This window comes from Copidosoma floridanum, unplaced genomic scaffold, assembly GCF_036245765.1.
Source record: "Copidosoma floridanum isolate Cflo_tuat_1 unplaced genomic scaffold, Cflo_Japanese_pri ptg000013l, whole genome shotgun sequence".
Lineage (NCBI taxonomy): Eukaryota > Metazoa > Arthropoda > Insecta > Hymenoptera > Encyrtidae > Copidosoma > Copidosoma floridanum.
Genome location: NW_028321890.1, coordinates 11121862 through 11143688, shown reverse-complemented (window position 1 = coordinate 11143688; position 21827 = coordinate 11121862). Strand labels below are relative to the sequence as shown.

The following is a 21827-nucleotide window of genomic DNA, read 5'->3' as shown; positions in this document are numbered from 1 at the left end:
ATAACAAAAATGTTAGATGAGACAATTATACAATATATGAAGAGAATGGAAGAAACAGAACAAAAAAACAATTGGAACGAATACATCGAACGAACAGTATGGATAGTACGAACCCTAGGATAATAATCGAACATGCCCTTGGACTTGATTTACTCTTAATAGATGAAATAATGAGATTTACAGTCAAAATAAAAGTAACTTTCGGAAAAAAAAGACTCATTTTTTACTAGTCAGAAATAATAATTTAATCAATTATTATTAATAATTATATTGATGACAATCATGGTACTAATTATAATACTAATTATAATAACAACCAGTAGTATACTTCAATGCTTATAGATATATTTAAAAAAATAATTATAAGCTGTTTATTAAACAATTTATGTTTAAAAAGATGTATTTAAGGTAGTTCTTTCATGAAATAATTATGAACAGAATGGCATGAAATCTTGAGGAATAATTCATTGAGTAACAATACACTACCCCTCAAAATTTCATAGTAGGCTCACGAATACAAACGCAAAAAAATGGTATATGAATATTAAAATTTAAACATGTGCTCTTATGGTAACTGAGTTTTTTTTTTACTGAAAGTTGTAGCCTAGTTATTTATTTACTGAACGTAATTGAGTAAAAAACTGACACAATAAAGCTTATACAATTCCAAGCATACTACTATCTTAAAATATATGTGTTCATGGACTTAATCAAAGGATATTAAAAAAAACACAGGCATACATTTTGGCATTCTATGTTGAAAGCATAAGTACATTTTGAGGTTAAGCGCGAATTTTAGATAATCATTCCTACGAATTTTTATACCGGATATAATGATCTAAAATTTTGAATTAGTACTTAATATGCCTCAATAAAGAATATTAACAAACAATCGTTTTAAATTTAAGCAACATTAATAAATATCAACATGACAGTCGCACCTTCGACTCGGGAGTCATGAAAGAGCCACCTTAAAAAGACTGAAAGGTACCAACATCAGTAAAAAACGAATCAATGATCAAGGGCACGTACAAAAATTGAGACGTATACCATAATTAACTGACAGATAAAAACTAATAGAAGATGGCAGGGTAATACAAACATAGCACAAAAAATCAAAAATATGTAAGAACTACCGGCCCCTCCGTCTCGGCTTCGCCCAAGACTCACTACATGAAACACCATAGTGTCTTGACATGTAATGTGAAACGTTTTTAGTCAAAAATTTCTGACATTTTTTTCATTTAAAAATACATCTATTTCTGAGAATTCTCAGACCAAAAATCTTCTTATTAAAAACATGTTTGTTCGGAATCTATATAGTTTATTCGATCAAGTAAAAGGCTGTAAAAAGTGAAAAAATATAATTATGCTGAAAAGTACCGTGCATTCCTTATGCCATAAAATAATAGTTGTCTCAAAAAGGCCGTTGATTTGCAGTTTTTCCCGTATCGTCTATGAACAGGTCTATTTTTTAAAGCTATAAAGATTCAAAACTCAGAAAAAAAATAAAATTAGAAAAAAAATATTCTCTTACCTCACGTTCAACGTCATTTTCTTGACGCCAAAAATTGTTTTCATTAGATGCATTTGAAGCTTTCCTTCCAATTTGACTTCTTGCGACTTTTGGCATGGTTAAGACTCTTGTGAGCCCTAAAGGTTATTTTTTTCAACTTTATATTAGGTTGTAATGTATTTGTTGACAAGGTAGTTCGACGTCCAATGGCCCTAAAAAAGACCGGTGAGCTTCTTAAGTAAACTCTTTCTTGACTGAAGTTAACAGCAATTGTGACTGCCTCTATACCCCAGGGTGATCTTCTCTGGCCTGTTATTGCAGCACTACACTTATTGGGGGAAAACTACAACGTTTGAAGCTTTAGAGCTAAATGTAGAACTCCTTCCCAACGTCTCCTGGTATAACGCCGAAGACGTTGGTGTCTAAAGCACTGTCTTTTTTTACAGACTCAGTTGTTTTGGTGATCTAAGGTGGGGAGATGAGTTCGTAATGCTTGCCCGTTGGAGACTATCTCGTTCGCTCAAGTTTATTTTTTCTTAATAGCTGTTAGGTTCTCCCAGCGCAGATTTTAGAGAGGATCGATCATTCCTGGTTAATCGCTTAGGGTCGTCGGTCATCGAGGTTTCCAGCCTTGCGACGAACAACTTCGCTCGTGACGTCTGCCAGAGAATAACTGACTTGGTTCAATAGTGGCCAGATTTACATAGTCTTTTAGTCGGCGAATAACGTTTCTGGAAATGGTAGTAGAATGGATTTGTTGGCAAGGTAGTTTAAACTTAAGCGGCTCTTAAAAAAACCGATGAGATGGTTAGGTAGGAAACGTAGATACTTATGTTGGTCCTAATAAGGCCAGTGGTAAAATTTACAATTATTCCTTATTATTTTTTGTGATGTTAGAGAGCCAGCTGCGGGTAGCTTGACTCTTATCCTTGGAGTCTCTGTGTACGCAGACCGTACAAGAGGGAGGTACGTCGCTGACCAAGGAATATCTCGTCTTCAGGTCGTTTCCCGGATAACCAACCGCTCATTGTTAGTCAGAAAAGTAGCCTGGAAAATACCTTCCCTGTGGGTATACCGTTGGGATGACGACTGAGAAAGAAGCCGTTGTGGCTGGGGCCGTACCATGTAACAATTTTTCTGTACATCAGTCTATGTTATAACATACGCCCGCGAAGTGAAAAAAAGTTATATGGTACGGCTCCTGCCCATACTCTTCAGGACTATCTTCCCTGGCTTGCATTTGTAGTAAAAAATTCTCTGATGGCACCAGCGTGAATGGTTGAACGGCCACAAAACTCTAAGTCTTTAAGAAGGTTGTTCTCTGGCTGGACACGTCTCCTGTTATTTCACCGGAGAAGTTGACGTTCCGAACGCCTATTTTTTCGTAACACTAGCTTATCTTGGCGATCCGGGATGAAAACCGATTCATTCTTTTACCCACGAAAGAAGAGTATCATTGGTAGCCAGGATGCCCAGCTGCACTACTAAGAACTCTGTTCTTGGTGAACTATCGATGAACGACTACGATAATCGTCTTTTTTTTATGTGGTGTAGGAAACTTTCTATAGGCACCTTCCTGATAGAAAGATTGTGCCAGATTCTTACTGGCTAAAACCTACCACCACACGGAGGACCATCTGGGTTGACTATACACTCCTAAAGAGAGAAGGAAGTTAGAGAAGCGGAGAAAAAGATTAGAAGAATAAAATTGGACTGCAGAGAGTTGGGGCCGAAATGGAGTTCATAGAGTAGAACTGGTTTGGCGCTGACGCAAGATGGTGCGAGACTTAAGCAGGGTGTAATCCAAATGATGACAGTTGAATTTCCTTTCTAGCTAATGGCTCAGAGGGGTATGTTAGACAAGAACGATAAATTGTTCCAGTTCAAAAGATTTGTTGCGACTGCTTCATGGATTCCACGTTAGAGTATGGAGGTTCAAATTATTCATGAGATCTGAAGAATAGCTGCCGTGAGATGACGACGAATTGAGAAATAGCTGCCTTTGGTAGCTTGGGCGTAGCTCAATTCTTGTTTGCGCTGATTTAGAACGTCGCTGGCCTGGTCGGTTGCATTGGAGGATGGATGCTGCTTCGTAGTTTTGGTGGGTTTGATTGGTGTCTTAGGGCAACCTCGGTAGGATGACTAGTAATCTCCGGAGCAATTTGTACAGAATGGCTTGATGTCTTTGACAGTTCTGGTAGTGCAGGCAGGGGTGGCGTGATTGCCTAAGCAAAACGCGCAGACCCACTGTGCGTGGCAGTAGTTTGCGGTATGGTAATACTTCTGACAGCGCTTATACCGCGGGATAAAGGACGTCTTTTTCTTCGGTTCAACTTTTTTGCTCAGGCTGCCGATTAAGTGAATTTCGAAGATGGCTGCTTTGGTCTCAGGGGTGAAATCGAGATAAACTACGACTAGTGGCCAGACCTGGTTGCCTTTGCGCATACGGTGAACGCTTTTCACTGTCGAAACTTTGGATTGGAGTTTCTTGAGAACTTCGGTGTCTGTGAGGTGCTGTAAAACATCACGGATGACGACCTCGAGATCGCGATCTTGATTTAGTCGGTGGGTCGTGTACTTAATCTTGCTTTTCTCTAGTTCAGAGGTTATGTATCTGAAGTCGTCGACTGTCTTGGTGTAGATTTTAACACTGTCGTTAACGTTGACTGCCTTACGGAGTTCGATGTTCTCGGCTGTAAGTGCTGAGTGTATTTTCGGCCAGCGTTTGGACTCACGTATGACGATTGGTGGAGGAGTTGATTGATGCTGTGTGAAGCCAGTTGCCGGAGTTTCTTCTTCAGGGTCCGTGGTGGACTCTGACTTGGATGAAGAGTCATGAAAGAGGCTAGTTGCTTTAGGGCGTTTTGCTTCAGAAGTTGCCTTACGTTTCGCACTCCTGATCTTAGTACCGTGGGTTTGACTAGAGGGATTTGCGGTAGATGTGCCAGCGAGTTTTTGTAGGGTGGCGCTTTGAGCGGCGATGGTTGTTCGTAGTTCAGAGATGATGGCATTCGATTGCGTCTGTTGTTCTCGAAGGCTCGTAATTGCAGCCTGAAGTTTCGCTATTAATGTCTCGAGGTGCTCACGTTGAGAGTCGGATGCAGACGTTTCTATGGAGAAATGTAGAGAATTGCACTCGTCCGTGTAAGCATCAGGATCGTCAGTTATGGATTCCATGGTGCGGCTGTGATTTTGCTTATGTTTGAGCTTACTTGTAGGACTTGGATGATCTTTTATTTTCCTGGCCTTGGTACGATTAGAAGAGGGGGCCATCCAGGCAGACGTAGAGGTTGACGAGCCCGGGCGAGGCTCGGTGGCAGGAAGACGATTACGCAGCTTCGGCGTCTCTTTTGAGAGGTCCGAACCACGAGAGTGGAGATCCAAAGCCCTGATAAGGGCCGTTTAAGTGTTTTTCTCATGACAGAGTTATTACTGCAGCGAAGTGAACAGTTCGACTGGTGACAGAGGAATGACGATGTTATCGCAAAGCTAACACGTTATACTAAAGGTGACGATAATCGTTGACTCGATGGGGCATCTTATAACCACTCTCCACTATCTTTGATTGTGGGTGGCTTTAATTTCACCTCAACGCCACCTAGCGGATCCTACTTAACTAAAGCGCAAAGCTAGCTTATTTTAGAGAAATTTTGAGCTTATTTATCGCTATTGTTATCAACTTTTTCAAGAAAAAAACTATGTGAAAACCATTTCGGAATTTTGAAGAATCAGTATGCAAAATTTCAGCAAAATCGATTTAGTAGTTCTTGTGGTTAGCGATTACAATGGTGTCAGTGACTTTCCTTTATATATTAGTAAGATATGATTAACTGTAGATACGTCAAACTAAAATGTATGGTTATGGATTTAAAAAAAGATGATAAAAAACAAAATAAAATAAAAAAAAAACAACAAACCAGGGGGGACAAATGGGTCATGGGACCCACGGTAAGAACGAAGTTCTTTAAACATGAGATCAGTATAGACACAATTTCTCAGGTAACAAGGGGGTCGCCAGACCCACAGGAAGAACGAAGCTCTGTTAACGTTAGTACTGCATTCATGTTGTTTACTAAAACAAACACTGGAAAAACGAATAAAAAAACAAAAAAAAAAAAAATAGTTCACTACTCGCGATGGTTGAACTTCGTGAGAACGTCGTGCATAAATACAGTACTCACGAAGTTCAACCATCGCGAGTAGTGAACTATTTTTTTTTTTTTTTATTCGTTTTTCAAGTGTTTGTTTTAGTAAACAACATGAATGCAGTACTAACGTTAACAGAGCTTCGTTCTTCCTGTGGGTCTGGCGACCCCCTTGTTACCTGAGAAATTGTGTCTATACTGATCTCATGTTTAAAGAACTTCGTTTTTACCGTGGGTCCCATGACCCATTTATCCCCCCTGGTTTGTTGTTTTTTTTTTTGTTTTATTTTGTTTTTTTTTCTTTATTTCTTGTTTTATTTTTTTTTTTTCATTTCTTGTTTTTTTTTTTATATTTTATTTCATTACATTTTTTTTTCATTTTTTTCTTTATTTCTTGTTTTATTTTTTTTTTCCATTTCTTGTTTTATTTTTTTTCATATTTCATTTTATTACATTTTTTTTCATTTTTTTGTATTTCCTTCATTTAATTTCTTTCTTATTTTCATATTTAATCTTTTTTTTTTCATTCCCTTTTTTTTTTTTTTTTTTAATTTATATAATTATGTGACATTGTAACATAATTAGTTAGACGAATTCAAAATCTCAAAAACCATTGATACGTTGTGCAACTCTATCGTATATGTTTATTTTAATAATTTATTCATAAAATAATTTATTTATAACAGTAATTATTAGCATTACTGTAATGCCAAAAAAAACCTCAGGTTTAATAAAAATCGGTCGGTATTTTATGCATCAAATGCATAAAATACAAATATTTAATGCGTAATAACGCGTCTTATTATGTTTAATCTACATTACCATATTTATGCTAATTAAATTTTTTTTTTTTTTTTTTTTTTTTTTTTTTTTTTTTTTTTTTTTTTTTTTAAGAATTGTAAAAGAAAAAAATTCAAAGTCAAAGTAAAAATTACTGTGGGAAAATAAAATTAAATGCTTGGGAGTGTGAGGGGGAATGGTGGGTAAAGGTGTGGAGAAGAGTAACACGGCACGGTTGGCATACATACATATATAGTGGGGAGAGGGGAAGTGTGGAGAGAACAGTAGGTGAGGGGGACGGGGTAAGGGGGGGAAACTTGAAAGGCAGAGACTTTGGGTAAAACCACTTTCGTTTCCAAAAAAAAAAAAATCTGTTGGTTTTAAAATTCCAGCCCCCCGAGTAACGCGACATAAAGAACTTCGTTCTAAAAATTAAAAAAAATGATAATACAAGATGATAAAAGAATAAAAAAACACAAGAAACAAGCGGCTTTTATGCAAAAACTGCATTTTTTTATAACTGTTATTACCACACTCTGTAGAAAGTCGGTACTGTTGGGTTAAAGTGTGTGCACGGTTGGTAAAAATAATCGTATCATTTTTTGCGATTTATGGCGTTAATTTTTTCTTACAGACATAAATTTTAGGTACAAAAAAGTCATATTTTTTAAAGATCTATGAGTTTTACATTGACTTTGTAATTTGAAATGTAAATTAAAAAAAAGAGTTAGTTGGATAGAGAAAAATGATAATTTTGCAATTTTTCGGCATTTATTGTGATTAAGAGCGCAAATTTGAAATCATAACTGAATATGTTAATACAAAAAAGTTGTATTTTGACGAGATCTACAACCATCACGTTTAATTTATTATCTCAAATGCAAAACAAACAATTGGATTGGGGAAAACAGCTTTTTATTTATTTTACAAGCACTTTCCGGCTCATAGAACGTGTGAATTACATCCTAGGTGAAAATGTTTTGCACAAAAAAGTTGTATTTTAATGAGATCTACAATTTTTACATTCAATATTATAACAAAAAATACAACACAAGTAAGTTAGACAGAAAAAATCTACGTCTTGGCTCACAGAACGTTTGAATTACATCCTGGACAAAAATGTAATACGAAATAGTTGTATATTAGTTATATTTACAACTTTGTCTTTCATAGCAAACCTTTAAAACATCACTTCATAAAGTTATAGTCGAACAACTGGTTTTTTTCACCGCAAGTACAATCTTAAAATGACTGCCATTTTTTTCTAAAACAGGAAACCTCGCCGATTTCAAACCATCACGTTAGACATAAAAGACGAAGCTCTCTGTCAAATTTCAGCCCAATCCGACTAAAACTGCATGAGTTAGTCAAAAAACTTGATTACGCCCATACATACATACATACATACACTCCTGACGCTGAGGTCCGCGATCGCAATTTTTTTCTTACAAAAACTTTTTTTACACAAAAATAATAAGTTTTAAGGGTACTTACACCTTTTGCTTTGGCAAAAATATAAGATACTCTTGAGTAGCAGTCGTGCTTAAAAAAGACTGAAAGAATTGGTCACTACACTACAGGACTAGAGGTCTATATACTTTGTTAATCATATAGGCAAAGGCGCATACTTGAACCGGGATATATAAATAAAGAACGATACTGTACAAAAATATTGTAAGACACAGTGACATAACGTACTCCAAAATATGACAGCATACGAAGTAGACTTAAAAAATGAAAGTTATAGATACCAAAATAAAAATACGTAAGGAAGTAAAAGACATGAGGTTTTAGTTAGGGAGCTTTCTTTGTGCAATTAAAACAAGTAGACAAAAAAAAAAGGAGGGCTGGATAATAAAGTACACGTTTAGAAAAGTAGGGACAAAAATTTAGAAAAAAAGTGTTCTGATATCAAAATATGTACATTTATAATAAGTACAGAGGTAAGTGTAATGGATAAAAAGGAATAGTCTTATACATAAACGCAGATAGTCATCAGCTAAGTAATTCAACAGAAAGAAAGTGAATACAAAATCTTAGATGTAAAAATAAAAGAATGTAGAGATAACCACTTACATGATTAGAGATAAACAGAGATAAAAAGAAAGAGAGACGGATAAAAAATGAGAGTTGCAGAAACTTTATTTGTAACATCGTTCATATTACAAAAATAAAAATAACAAAATATATTTTTTTTTCAAAAAAGTAAAATAGTCCAATATTAATTGTTTCAGGTCTCAAATTTTAAAAAACAACCCATCTATTGTATTACGTGAGCCCTCTCTAGCCTTTCGAACTTCTGTACCACCATCACAATTTTTTCCACTGCTTTCAACACCACGAACGCCTCCACGAACTCGCTTAAAGCCGGAGACATCACCAAGTTCCAGTTTAACTACTAATAAGAGTTTCAATACCAATGGTTTCAATGACAGATATGCTGATACCATCCATGGAATAGAAAATAAAACTTTTCAGACCAATATTACGCTGATCGAGCCTTCAAGTACAGACCGAGATCTGACAATGATCTTAGTGCCTGTTGCTGCTGTTTGTGTGCTAGTCTTTTGTTTGAGCGTGGTGGCCTGGTCATCAAGAAAGCACATTTGTATGAGCAAAAAGTCCAAGGAACGGAGCGTAAGTTTGAATATTACTCTGGTTTTATACATATTTTATTTTCTAGTAAAACGCATCTCTATTGATACGAGACTATACGTATGATTCATTTCCCTTCGTACATGGTCAATCTACAAAAGCTGAAGCATATCATACCAGCAATCTTTTATCTCAATATTTAAATATTAACTAATTAAATTCAAAGTAATGACTACGCAGAGCTTATCGTACTTTGAGAAAACTTTTAAAAAAAATTAAATTTGTTATTTACAGAAGGAGCATGGATCGATAAGCATTTCTACTATATCAAATGATCCATTTTTCGATTTAAAGCGATGGCAAAAAGTTGAGTCTCATGGCGGTCGATACGAGGCATGGGAAGAAAAAACGAAACATGGCAATCGTTTCAAGCGGGATGACAAGTGGGAATTTCCAAGACACAGACTTAAGGTGTTTGCAATTTTATAGAGTATTTGTTAAGAAGCAGGTTAATCATATTTAGAATTAACAAAAGAATGTTATTGTCAAACTGCAATATTAAAAAACGTATTAAACGTATTAAAAAATGTATTAAAAACATTTCGGTGACAACAAAATTTAGAGCGGATACATAACTTATTGGGCCATGTGCAAGTAGTTAGAGAGGAGGAATAGTGTTAAGTGTTATGTTAAGGTTTTTCTGCGGGTATAAAGGATAAGGGCAGTTCCTTTATTGTAGCATAGGGAACTTTATTTGCTTCCAATTATTGAAAATAAAGTAGTCGACAAAAAAAGTTTTTACTTTTGCTCAAGTTTTCAGACTATAACTATTAAAAGTAATGATTACGTTAATAACCTGAAGCAATCTTCAGTTTATAATAATCTAAAGTAATGCATCCACTGTATGTTTGCTGATGAATTTTGTACTTGTATAACTTTAAATTATGAGTTATATGTATATATTGCTGGAAACTGTAATTAAAGTAAGCAATATTTATATTTGCATATCATATATTTGCATCCCAAATATAAAAAAATTTTAATTGGATCACTGAAATTTACTACGAGTGCCAGCTCTTACAAAAGTTTTAAATATGAAATAGCACGCGCACTGTGAACCTCGCTGAGGTCCACGTATTTACTCGCTGAGACAACCGTTTCACAATAAATTTTACTGTATTAATTGAAATATCTTAATATCTAGCGAGCAAAGTCCTACTAAATTCTGTAAAGAATTATTGTGTGGCATGTAGAACATCATATTAATTTTTTAAATCACCTTTTTACAATTCGAATTACTTTGAACCCAACGTTTTAAAGCTCTTTTTTTGGACCTTCCATAATAGGCTATGCATAAAAACATACATTGAAAATTTATTGCTTAACTCTGCGCGAATAGGTCAATCTGAAATTTGGTCAAATCATAGATAATTGCATCAAGATTATATATAAAAAAGTAGCATTGATTTTTCATTACTTTGCTATGACGACAAAATAACCTTAACAAGTGATTCCGTAGACAAGAGGCCACTATTTGCTGGTCACGGGGGACAACCTCAGACTGCATCTGGCTAGTAATTATAGATGTCATCAGTTCAAGAAAAATTTATCTTTTAACTTAAAGTTTGAAAAAAAACTTACATTTTTTTACTTTTACTTATTTAATTCTTGTAAAACTGACAGTTACACTATTATAAATTAATTTAAAATAATATTTTACGTACCAAAGGAAGAAAGTACGGCATTCCCTCCTAGGTGTGAGTTGCCAACCAAGCTGGAGGCAAGATGGTGCCATACTTTTTTTTCAAGGCTCGTTTACGATTTTTTATTTTCCTCCGCTGAAAATATGATGTTTTTTCGTGATTTCAGGAAGACAAATGCAACATAACCTCTTAGGTAAAAAAATCCCATTTACTGATATTGGGAAAAGTATTTTGGCGTCCTCTGCGAGGAAATTGGAATGCAGAGGATGCGTATCAAAAAACTTTTCTTACGATCAGTATATGCGATTTTTCACCTGGAAAGAATTTTTTACTTTGCTCCCTGAAAACAGGTATTAAACTCGTAGTTTCAGTGGGGGTATGAGTAAAAAAATTAATATTGAAAGATGGTTTGGAGTCCTAATGGCCTAATAATAAGCATGCCAGCCTCATAGCTTGATAAACTTAAGGGATAGTAGACACAGTTAGATTCTTATGCACGTTAGAATCCCGCATGTAACTAGATTCTGCACCAAAAATTCTATACATAACATTGTTCGTATGTTACCCAAACAGAAACGATTTTATTCGATGAGTTGGTGATAATTATTTCTAAAAATTAGAAGAAAATAAAAATAATAATAAGGATAAAAAAATAACCCTAACAGTTTTTAATGTCTAGATTTGAGACAAATAATAAGACTTATTGTTCATAAATGTCTATTACAAGTTAGAATTGAAATTTTTTAATCCTCATTATTTGTTTTTTTTGTTCGCGAGATCAAACGGTACAACTGTACCCATAAAGATCATTTTTTTTTATTAATTTTTATTGTTTTTCTATCAGATACGAAATATAAAACAATAAAAAAAATCTATTGTTAAAAATCATTAATGGTTTTTAGTTTTTGATAAATCTTTAAAAGTCAAGTAATAGATAGTGATAATTAACCGTAAAAGTTCTTTATAGTTCCTACTTTTTTCGATGTTTCTATAATGACAATTATGACGAAAATAATAATTATAAGAAATGATAAAAAGTAATAACTAATAATAACACTCATTAAACTTTACTAGACTACAGTCTCAAATCTGGTGTTTATTAAATATTATTATTAGTTATTATTTGTTTTCGTTACTTAATGGTTTTTATGCATCAAAAAATATGGGAACCATTTACGAACAATAACTTTTTCCTACTTAATTATGAGCAGTGTAATATTTATAAACAAACTTTAAGTTTTTTTTCAATAAGTTTAGTATTTGACGAACAATTTATTTACAAATAAGTTTTTATAAATATGAAACGGAAATTTTTTACAGTAAAAATATATTATTGTTTTAGTACGCAAAATTGAAAAATGTCTAAAAAACTTAAATTATAAAGAAAACAGGATGCTTTAAAGTTTCAAAATATTTAAAAAACGATAAAAATATTTACTGCTTTTTGAATAACTACTTTGCGATACCTTACAATTTTGTCATGATGTCAATAGTGAACGATTGTGGTATTACATTACTGGAACTACCATGCCCAAAGTGGGGAACTAAGATACTTTATGATAATTTTTCGATACAATAGTGCGTTGTTTTAATCATCTGGATGACAGTGAGACTACTGTAGAATAGTTTAGTCCTTAAGTTGGATGGTAACATTTACATAGTATCACTTACTTTGGCTACGCATTCTATGCAAGTTAGGCAAAAATATTTTAGAGAAATTTTTAGTCACAATAAGGAGTGGATATTTTAAACACTTTTGAAGTCACTGTTTTGAGTTTTATTATAACTAATTTCAAACGTTTTCAAAATACTTTTGTATTCATAATGTTTTTTAGACTTTGTGTGCTATTAGCATGATCACAAATAAAACATAATGTTAATTGGTGCAGTGTATCCATTTAAAAATGATTTTTCAATATTTTTCATCGATAACCATAGTACCTAATAATTCAAAGCACTTGCAAATAACGTCAATTTTGCACATTGATAGTGCCTCCTTTGAATCCTTATTTTCCAACTTAAAAGAAATATGTTTGATCGAAATGGATTTTACTAACTAGCATATTTTCCTAGTAATCTTGTGCTAAGTTAATGTTTTTTAAAAATTTACAAAAAGTACCTAAATGTTAGCTATCAACCCGCAAAAAACCATGACAATCATTTTGTGATCACAAAAAAATTTGAATACTGTACTGGATACGGGCGTTATTTATAGAGAATAAAATAAAAAAAAATTAAGAGAATGATTGATACGTAAAAATGGACAAAACTAATGCTTTTTATTATTTCCAATTCTCAACAGGTCTTCAACATATTGGGTGAGGGTTGTTTTGGCCAAGTGTGGAGATGCGAGGCCTTGGACATTGGAGCGGCATCGGGACCGACGATAGTAGCAGTAAAGACGCTGAAGGAGAATGCAAGTGAGCGTGAACGCTTAGATCTTGCCCAGGAACTTAAGGTAATGAAGTGCCTTGATCCACACCCAAACGTCGTGCGCCTGCTGGGCTGTTGTACTGAGCGTGAACCAATGTTTGTGATTTTGGAGTATGTAAGCGGTGGAAAGCTGCAGAGCTTTCTAAGGGCTTCACGCGAGGCTCGTAATCAAGGCCGTCCTGGACTAACGTCACGAGATCTCACTAGCTTTGTTTATCAGGTTTGTTTACGTTTTTTTTTCTTTTCTTTTTTTTCCTTGTTATAAATAAATTCACTAGACAGAGAATTCATTTGATAAAACAGTTTATTAATTCATAGATTTAAAGACTTATTTTTGTACAGAGTAAAGTAATCTTGTACTCAGAAAACAATACAGCAAATTTTATTTTCAATTGTTAATTTTTTATGTTAAGATTTTTTAAAAATTTTTAATAAGTAAAGTTATCCGTCACCAATACTGTGTACAGTTTTTATTAATCGTCTGTAATTTTTCATAAAAACATTCATAAAGAGAGTACTGCTAAAACGAGTACGCCTAACTCAATAAGTGGCTGAGAGACTGTGCTATTGTTTCTTTTCATTAAAAAGCAATCAAGGTAGTTGTGTAAACGATATCTTTAAATACATATATATATATATACTAGTGGGGCTAACGCCCCCCCTGCGGGCTCCGCGCGCCAACCCCCCACTAACAGATTGAGTAGACAAATTAACGACATTACTCGTGTATTTATCAATGCAGGCTGAAAATTAGTTCACAACAGCAGAATACGTGACTCACAAAGGAGTTGATAAAACATATGATTAATTTAACATAATTAAATTAACATAAATATTAATTTTCCAATGGTATTTTAAAATAATATTAGAGAGGGTCTTCCATTACACGAATTAAAATTAAAAATAAATGCTATAGTAGTGTTAATAAGAACTTTAAGTATATCAGACGGTCTCTGTAGAGGCACAAGATTAAAAATAACAAAATTATTTAAGTGTAATATAAAAGCAGAAATAATCATGGGAGAAAAAAAAGCAAAGTTTATATTCCTAGAATAATATTGAATACTGGTATCTTATTATCATTACCTTTTGTCTGCTATAGAAAACAGTTTCCTTTTGTATTAGCATGTTCTATATTTATTAAAAAATCAGAAAAACAGAGTTTTGATTCTTTAGGATTATATATTAAAAAACCTTTATTCTCTTACGGACAATTATACGTTGCTTTATTAAGATGTAAGAATCCAAAAAGAATTTTTATTCAAATTTCATCCGAGAATAAATCAGACATTAAAAATGTTGTTTAGCTAGAAATTTTTCAGTAATTCAAAAATATGTAACTTTGAAGATCGTCACATTAAAACAGACGTATGTTAATTCATAAAAACCATGAAAAACAAATATGTAAAAAATTTGGAAAGGGTTTTAAAAGAACAGATGGATTAAAATGACACATAAAATGTCACAACATTAAGCTAACAGAATGAATTATTGTTTTAAAAGCTTAATTGTGTTTGTCTATTTAATTATACCTCCTTCTGAATTCTGTCTTTTACTTAATAAAGTCCTCAAGTAATCAAGAATTTTATATTGAGGTAAAGTAGACATGGACCAGAAAGAGATTTGAAATGTAAAAGTTCAATCAAGTTAAACAAATAATGGTACTTCAGAGACACATAGTGAGTAAGGGGAAGCGAATAGACAGAGGGAGACCTATGATCAGTGACTTAAAAAAATCCTAAAAACGAGGTACGACTTAGGTACTAAATTGCGTATATTTTTTAACATTTATGATGGTAAAACATTAGATAAATAAGTATTTTATTGGGGGGGAGGTGGAGGGAGAGCTGAGGGGGAGCGGGGGAGAGCTCACTCAAATATAATTTGATTAAAAATGACGTTACAACAAGCAAATTACTACGTAAATCGAGGGGGAGCGGGGGCTGAGACTTTCGTCAATAAAACTATATAATATAGGGAGATATATATGTATATATATATATATATATATATATATATCATCACGGTACTAAAGCTCTTTTATTCGCTTAGTGATTAGATGAGGCAGACCCATGTAGTTGGTTGGTTGTTTCTCTCACACCACTTTTCACTGTATTTTTTTCGTCTTTCAATTAATTTGACATAAACATACATTTTTTTAAAGTAGACATCGAGACACACAAATTTTTCTTTTTTAATAATTCACGAGTCTCTTTTGTTGAACGCGTATAAAATATTTCTTTATTATCATCTTCATTGAAGTTGTGTACTTACCTGCTTGTTACATTAGGGGTATTCATTTTAGGCTTACACTCTTTATCTGCGTTAATGAATCCTAGCTAGATCGAGCTAACCTGGTGGCAAGAATTTACTAATCTAGTTTCAAGCACAATGTCACCGATCTTAATTGTGTATAAGCTAATAGTATTTAAGAAAAGTAATACATTTTACACTTGTGGGTCAAAGAAAAAGTAAAAACTACTCTCAGAAAAAATTTTAAAAAAAAATCGTCTAAAAGTAGCTGGCGTCAAATTTCGTAGTTAAAAACTGCAAAGAATAAAAACAAGTGTATGCATGTTAATTTAAAAGCTTTGAAAGCTGTTTTGAAATTCGTAGACTGAAAATTTAAGGGGATTCGAAAAATTAGGATCGTACCAACCTCCCCTTGAGTTCAGTTAGGATCTTCACTATATAGATATACTTTTTCCCGCAAAACATACATATAAATGGCAGAACCAGGTTCTGTTTGGTTCTGCCTTACATAGATATGGTGGAAAAAAGTATATCGATATAGTTCAGAACTGGGACTGAACCAAAAAAGGGTTTGAACAAACCTATTCGCTCAAGTATTACGTATTTTATTCTATTGGTTACCATGATAAACGATGCTGTTGGGCACGTTCGAGTTCTATATGCAGCTTAAGAGGGCTTGGGCGGTTGGTACGATACCTAGGGTAGGGTGCCATAAGGGCCCCTAAAAAATCAACGCTTTTTGATAGTAAATTTTTCAATAAATACAATTGTTTCGATAAAACCAAAGTACAAGATTAAGAAATTGCCAGAAAAGTACCGTGAAATTATAATTTTGAAAATTGGGAGATGTTGCGAGGTAAGCCACATTAATATTTCATACTCTTCTTCTGATTTTCTCTAAAGTTAAGTCGTTGACCCAATATTTTTAAGAACTTAATAAATTCTTTGTACAAAAATACACAAAAACTATTTTAAATTTTTGATCCACGTAATTACGTGGATATAAGTGCAAATAGATACTGCCTTCAAATTATGATGTATCAGTACGAAATAAAAATCAGTTTATTTATTCATATTTCTACATTACAAAAGCATACAGCCTAATACATAAGACTGTCATAATACAGTAAATGACGCACTTCACTATGTTGATTAACTTGATCCACGGGCTCTTTACTTTAAATCAATAAATTTCATTTACTTAATTACGGAATAGTATAAGTAACACAATCCAAATTTTAAAAATCCTGGAAAGGAATTTTAGTAGTCTGAACTGTAGCTTTTTATTAATGCTTCTCTATTTAAATATTAAATGTAAATGATCGATAGAAAATTTAGGTGTTTACATCTTCATTTGCATTGAGATTGGATTCAGTTGGTTTACACAAGCATCAGGCCATCATGAAACACACCAAAATGTTGCTTTGTTCCGTATTCGGTTTAATATGCATTGATTGTAAAAAAAATGATTCAAGCAACGAATGATAGAATCGAACGCGCTCGTTATCTACTTATACACACCAAGTTTGAGAGTAGGTTGCTGTTGAATGTTAAAAAAGAAATTTTTAAGGTTTTCATAATTACCATGGCTTTTTCTGAAGACTAACAGAAAACTAATCAACCATAGTTGAAAAAGTATTTTTTTTTAATGAAAAAAAAAAGTGTAGGTTGCTATGCATTATAAGATTTTTGGTACTAAATTTCAATATTGTCAGTTACTACAGCTGTACAAGTCTTTGAATACAAGTGCTAAATTAAAATTATTCAAAACACATACGCCTGAAATAGGTAGGTGAAAATATAAACTGATCAATATTTGATGACATTACTATAGAATCAAAGCCTTGCACTGTTCTAATATAGGTAAATTTTTTTTGGTCATAATTTTTGGTACTTACCGAGCCTCTTAAAGGTCTTAAGTATTTGTCCAAAGTTGAAAAATGCTTTTGTTTACTCAGAATATACTTTATCCCAGCAAATTGAAAAACATTAAGCTAAAGACAAGAAAAAGTATGTGAGAAAACTTTTCTTCTTATTCTTTTATTTTCATCAATTTACAAAAAAGGTATATAATATTTTCAATCCTATTATTGGTTTAAGAAAAATTAAAAAGCAGTTTCGTAAAAAGCTTTCTGCTGGGATAAAGCTTTTTTCCAGTTAAAAAGAATGATTTTTCAAAATTGATGATGTATTATTTTTATCGAATTAAAAAAATTATATTGTCATGTATTGTTTGTAAGAAACTTTTCTTTTTATTTTTTTTAATTTTACCGAACAATTCGTTGGATTCGAAGAGCAAATAAAAAATGATGCATTTAAAGCTACTTCAATTACTTGATTAGCACTTAAAAATGATGGATTAAAGGTATTTCTGGAAAGATATTTTTTTTAATATTTATAAAAAATGTATGCAAGAGTGTTGTAGTTATAAGTTTAGAATTCTTCAGAGTAAACAAAATAATTTTACTACACCGAACAAATTTCAGAACCATTTATCGCTTGAAAGTTTTAATTTATGTATAGAGAGGTACACACAAACTTGAAATTGTATTTTTAAATTTTTCCAAACAAATACTGAAAAATATGCTAAGAGCTCGTTACATATACTTTGAAAATTTTCGTTTTTACCTTTCATGTGCGTCTCAATGGAAGCAGTTGCATAATTTAAATATAAATACTTTTGGTGTTTATTTGCAGGTTGCAAAAGGAATGGAATACCTTGCTTCAAAGGGCATTATTCATCGAGATCTCGCTGCACGAAACGTATTAATAGAGGAGACTAGAGTCTGTAAAGTAGCGGATTTTGGTTTCGCTCGAGATGTCGCAGCTAACCAAATATATGAAAGAAAATCTGAAGGTCGGCTGCCAATTAGGTGGATGGCGCCTGAGAGCTTGTACGACAACATTTTTTCCGTTAAATCAGACATATGGAGTTTTGGTGTTCTAATCTGGGAAATTGTGACTCTTGGATCAACACCTTATCCAGGACTTGCAGCTGCAGAAGTGAGTTATAAGTATTGTTTTAAATAATTTGCCGTTTTTCGTCATTTCAGGACTACCTTACACAATAAAACTCAATATTTGGTTATCATTTTTCAATACAATATAAAATGTTTTTCTTATAACAGTACTACCTTTATATATCTTGATTTTTAAATAACAGTATTATAAAAATATGTTAAAAGAAATTGTTTGTTAGAGTGAGTTAAACTAGTAATTTCTAACACAACTTCATTATTTTGAACGTAGTCTTAGCAGCAAATTGGTATTCAGGACGTGTTATGTATGACAAAAGATTAACTGAGTCAACTAAAACAAAACTATTTTTTGGGGAGTAGCATAAATTTACTATTGAAGTCGTTTTTGATGGCAATTGTCTCATATCCACAGTAATTGATAAAAAAACGTGTCAGGAAATATTAATGGTACTAAATTCTTTAACATTAGAAAGTAATTTTTTTTTTCAAAACTACAGAATAAAACTTCAATATCTTGAACAGAAAAAATTTATGAAACTAGATATTTGAGGAAATCCACTAAAAATATCCCGTTTTTATCCCCCATTTTCATAAAAAAGTTTTTTTTGAGGCACACCTTCGAGATAGGGATCATTATACTCGTAATGTCATGTACTATGAGGAAAAAAATTTGAACACGAGGCTAAGTGAGGGTGACACTTTTTTTCCGCGATTTACATGCTATTATATATATATATGAGCGCGCGGTGGCTCGGTCGGCTGGGTCGTGGATTGGCACGCGGGAGACCGTGGTTCGATTCCCGGCCAGTGCGACTTTCGGGCAAGTACCTCTGTGATTTTCACATGTGCTTTTTCACCACGCAATGCTCCTCGAGGGGGGTTTAGGCGACCTTCTCGCAGCAAAATTGCCTAATTTCCCCCTACCCCCCTCCCAGTAATTGGGAGGCCTCCCATCCCTTTCCTTGTCCCTTTCCCAAGTGCTAAGTGCCCATAGTAGTGCCCTTATTAAAGGAGCCGGACGTAGAGCACTATAATGAAAAAAAAAATATATATATATATATATATTGTTTTAACGTGTAGATAGCGGAAAAAAGTGTAACCCTCACTAAGCCTCGTGTTCAAATTTTTTTCCTCATAGTACATCACACGACGAGTAAAATGAGCCCAGTTTCAAGGGTGTGCCTCAAAAAAAAATGTTTTTTTTTATTAAAAAGGGGTACAAAAACAGAATTTTTTTTTGGATTTCCCCATATACCTGAGGTAAAGGTGAGAAATAACAATTTTCATCCGACTTGAATAGCACAAAATTATTTAAATTCGTGTTAACAACTATCGATCATGCGTTGAAACTCTTTGAAAAAAGTCAAGCCAATGTATAAACGTTATAAAAAAATTAAGATGTCAATTGCTATGTCGAGATAATAAAACGTAACGATACCAAACATGTAAAAATAATGTTTCAAAACCATTTAAATGACACAATTAATAGTGATTATAACGGAAAAACTTTTGTTTCGGAGTTTTATCTAAGTGAAAACCGTCTACATTAGTAAATTGGAGAACAATTACAATCATTTACAAATTGTGACCATTTTTATTTTGCACACAGTAGCTGGAAATATATACATACAAATATGCTATTTATATGGTCAAAAGTACCAATATTTTTTTTTTTTTTTTTTTTTTTGAACTGACGTATATTTATATACTATTTCACATACTAAAATTAGGGCGCACTAAACTTCCGAATGTTAAAAAAACGTTCAAAGTAGGAAAATGAATTTTTCTTATCTTTCTATCTCTATTATTATTAAGAAAAAAAAGTAAAACGAAATTTTTTTTTATTTTGTAGGTCATGCGACGAATAAAGGACGGTTACAGATTAGACAGGCCAGAGCACTGTAAACGAGAACTGTACAACATAATGTATTATTGTTGGGACAAAGATCCTGCGTGTAGACCCTCCTTTACGGAGCTAGTTAGCCTAGCTGAAGGACTCCTTCTCGACGAAACGGATTACATTGAACTTGATCGATTTCCTGATCATTCCTACTACAATGTTCTCAATCTTAGTGGTGAAAAACTGTAAAAACGTGATTTTTGTTTATTTGTTTGATTTTTTGTTTTTAATAACTCTCAGAGGACGTGTGTATATAAGTTTAAAGTTTAAACGGTTGGATGTTTTATATTGTTTTATATGGTAACATTATTTGTTTTTACCTTCAAGTAGCAAGTGTTTTTGTTTTATGAAAAATAATTCGTAATAACATTATTAATTTTAGATAATCTGTAAAATCATGACAGATAGTGACATTTAGTATAGTACGAATTACAAGTTTTTTCAAACTTGGATACGTAGGAAAGGTCGGAAGTATCTTCATTAATAAATTAAGTAAACATTTTGTAAAGAATTATAGCAAAATAATTTAATACTTATGAGTATACCTTCGTGAAATACTTAAAATATAAATGTATTTCCTGTTTATTCTTAGGGTGATACACTTATTTTTTGCACTTTTAGAAAATGTATGATTTAACTTACCTACTTGAAATCATTTTGAATCATTCCAGTTGTAAATATGTATCATATATGAAAAATGATTTAATTATAACTTATTCATACCGAGCTACATTTCGTTCATAAAACTATTACACATTTTTTTTTGCGCATAAATAAAAAAAAGTTCTTACTGTCAATAAAATAAAGAATTTATTTTAATTTACATTTGTTTTTAAATTACATGGCATCACTTACCACAAAAAATCTATCCATTATTTCTGCTGTGTAACCTATGAAATAGAATTTGTTACTGTGGTACAGTGGAATAGCTCAAGTAATAATAATTAAATATTAGGCGTTATCAAGACTGAATGTAATATTGGATCCTACTACTTACACAATTACCGTGTTGTATTTGAGATTATTATTAAGAGGGGCTTATAAGTTGATGTACCATGAATGTCTGGGACTTAAGCCGGACGCCTGAAAGGATGTTATTTTTCTCGCAGCTGAGCGATTCTCCAGATTTGAGTACACCACCACCTGTGGCACAGAAGCTAAGTACTTATGTCAGATCCATCCACTGTGAATATTGTATTGTATGAGCCTTATTCTTTATTGAGGACTTTTGACTAAAGCCTAGTCTTCGTTAAAACAATAATATCCGGTCATGGGTATTAAAGAGAAATATTTAATCTTAATTTATCAAGCTTGTTGTTCAAACTTCTGACATTTCGATAATAAAACATTAAATCATTTTCAATACAAGAGATTTTCATATAACTATTTGGTTTTTTGAATTTGTCGAATTTTCCTTACTATTAACTAATTTTGGTATAGAATTTATATACATCATTTTCTTTGTCTCCACTGAATTTTCTACTTCAAACTTTAATCTAAGTTTAACACAAATTGATCCAGATT

At 32.8% G+C, this 21827-nt stretch overlaps 1 protein-coding gene across 1 annotated transcript in view; it reads left to right on the top strand.

Moving 5' to 3' along the window:
- The window catches only part of Cad96Ca (tyrosine kinase receptor Cad96Ca), a 37779-nt gene extending 17008 nt beyond the window's left edge, over positions 1 to 20771 (top strand). Inside the window, exons 4-8 of the mRNA XM_014359256.2 lie at positions 8676 to 9078; positions 9331 to 9507; positions 13042 to 13392; positions 18123 to 18428; positions 20256 to 20771. Of these exons, the coding sequence (XP_014214742.2) occupies positions 8676 to 9078; positions 9331 to 9507; positions 13042 to 13392; positions 18123 to 18428; positions 20256 to 20492 (1474 nt within the window). The 3' untranslated portion in view covers positions 20493 to 20771. The remainder of the gene's footprint in view (positions 1 to 8675; positions 9079 to 9330; positions 9508 to 13041; positions 13393 to 18122; positions 18429 to 20255) is intronic.
- The last annotated feature ends 1056 nt before the right edge of the window (positions 20772 to 21827 follow it).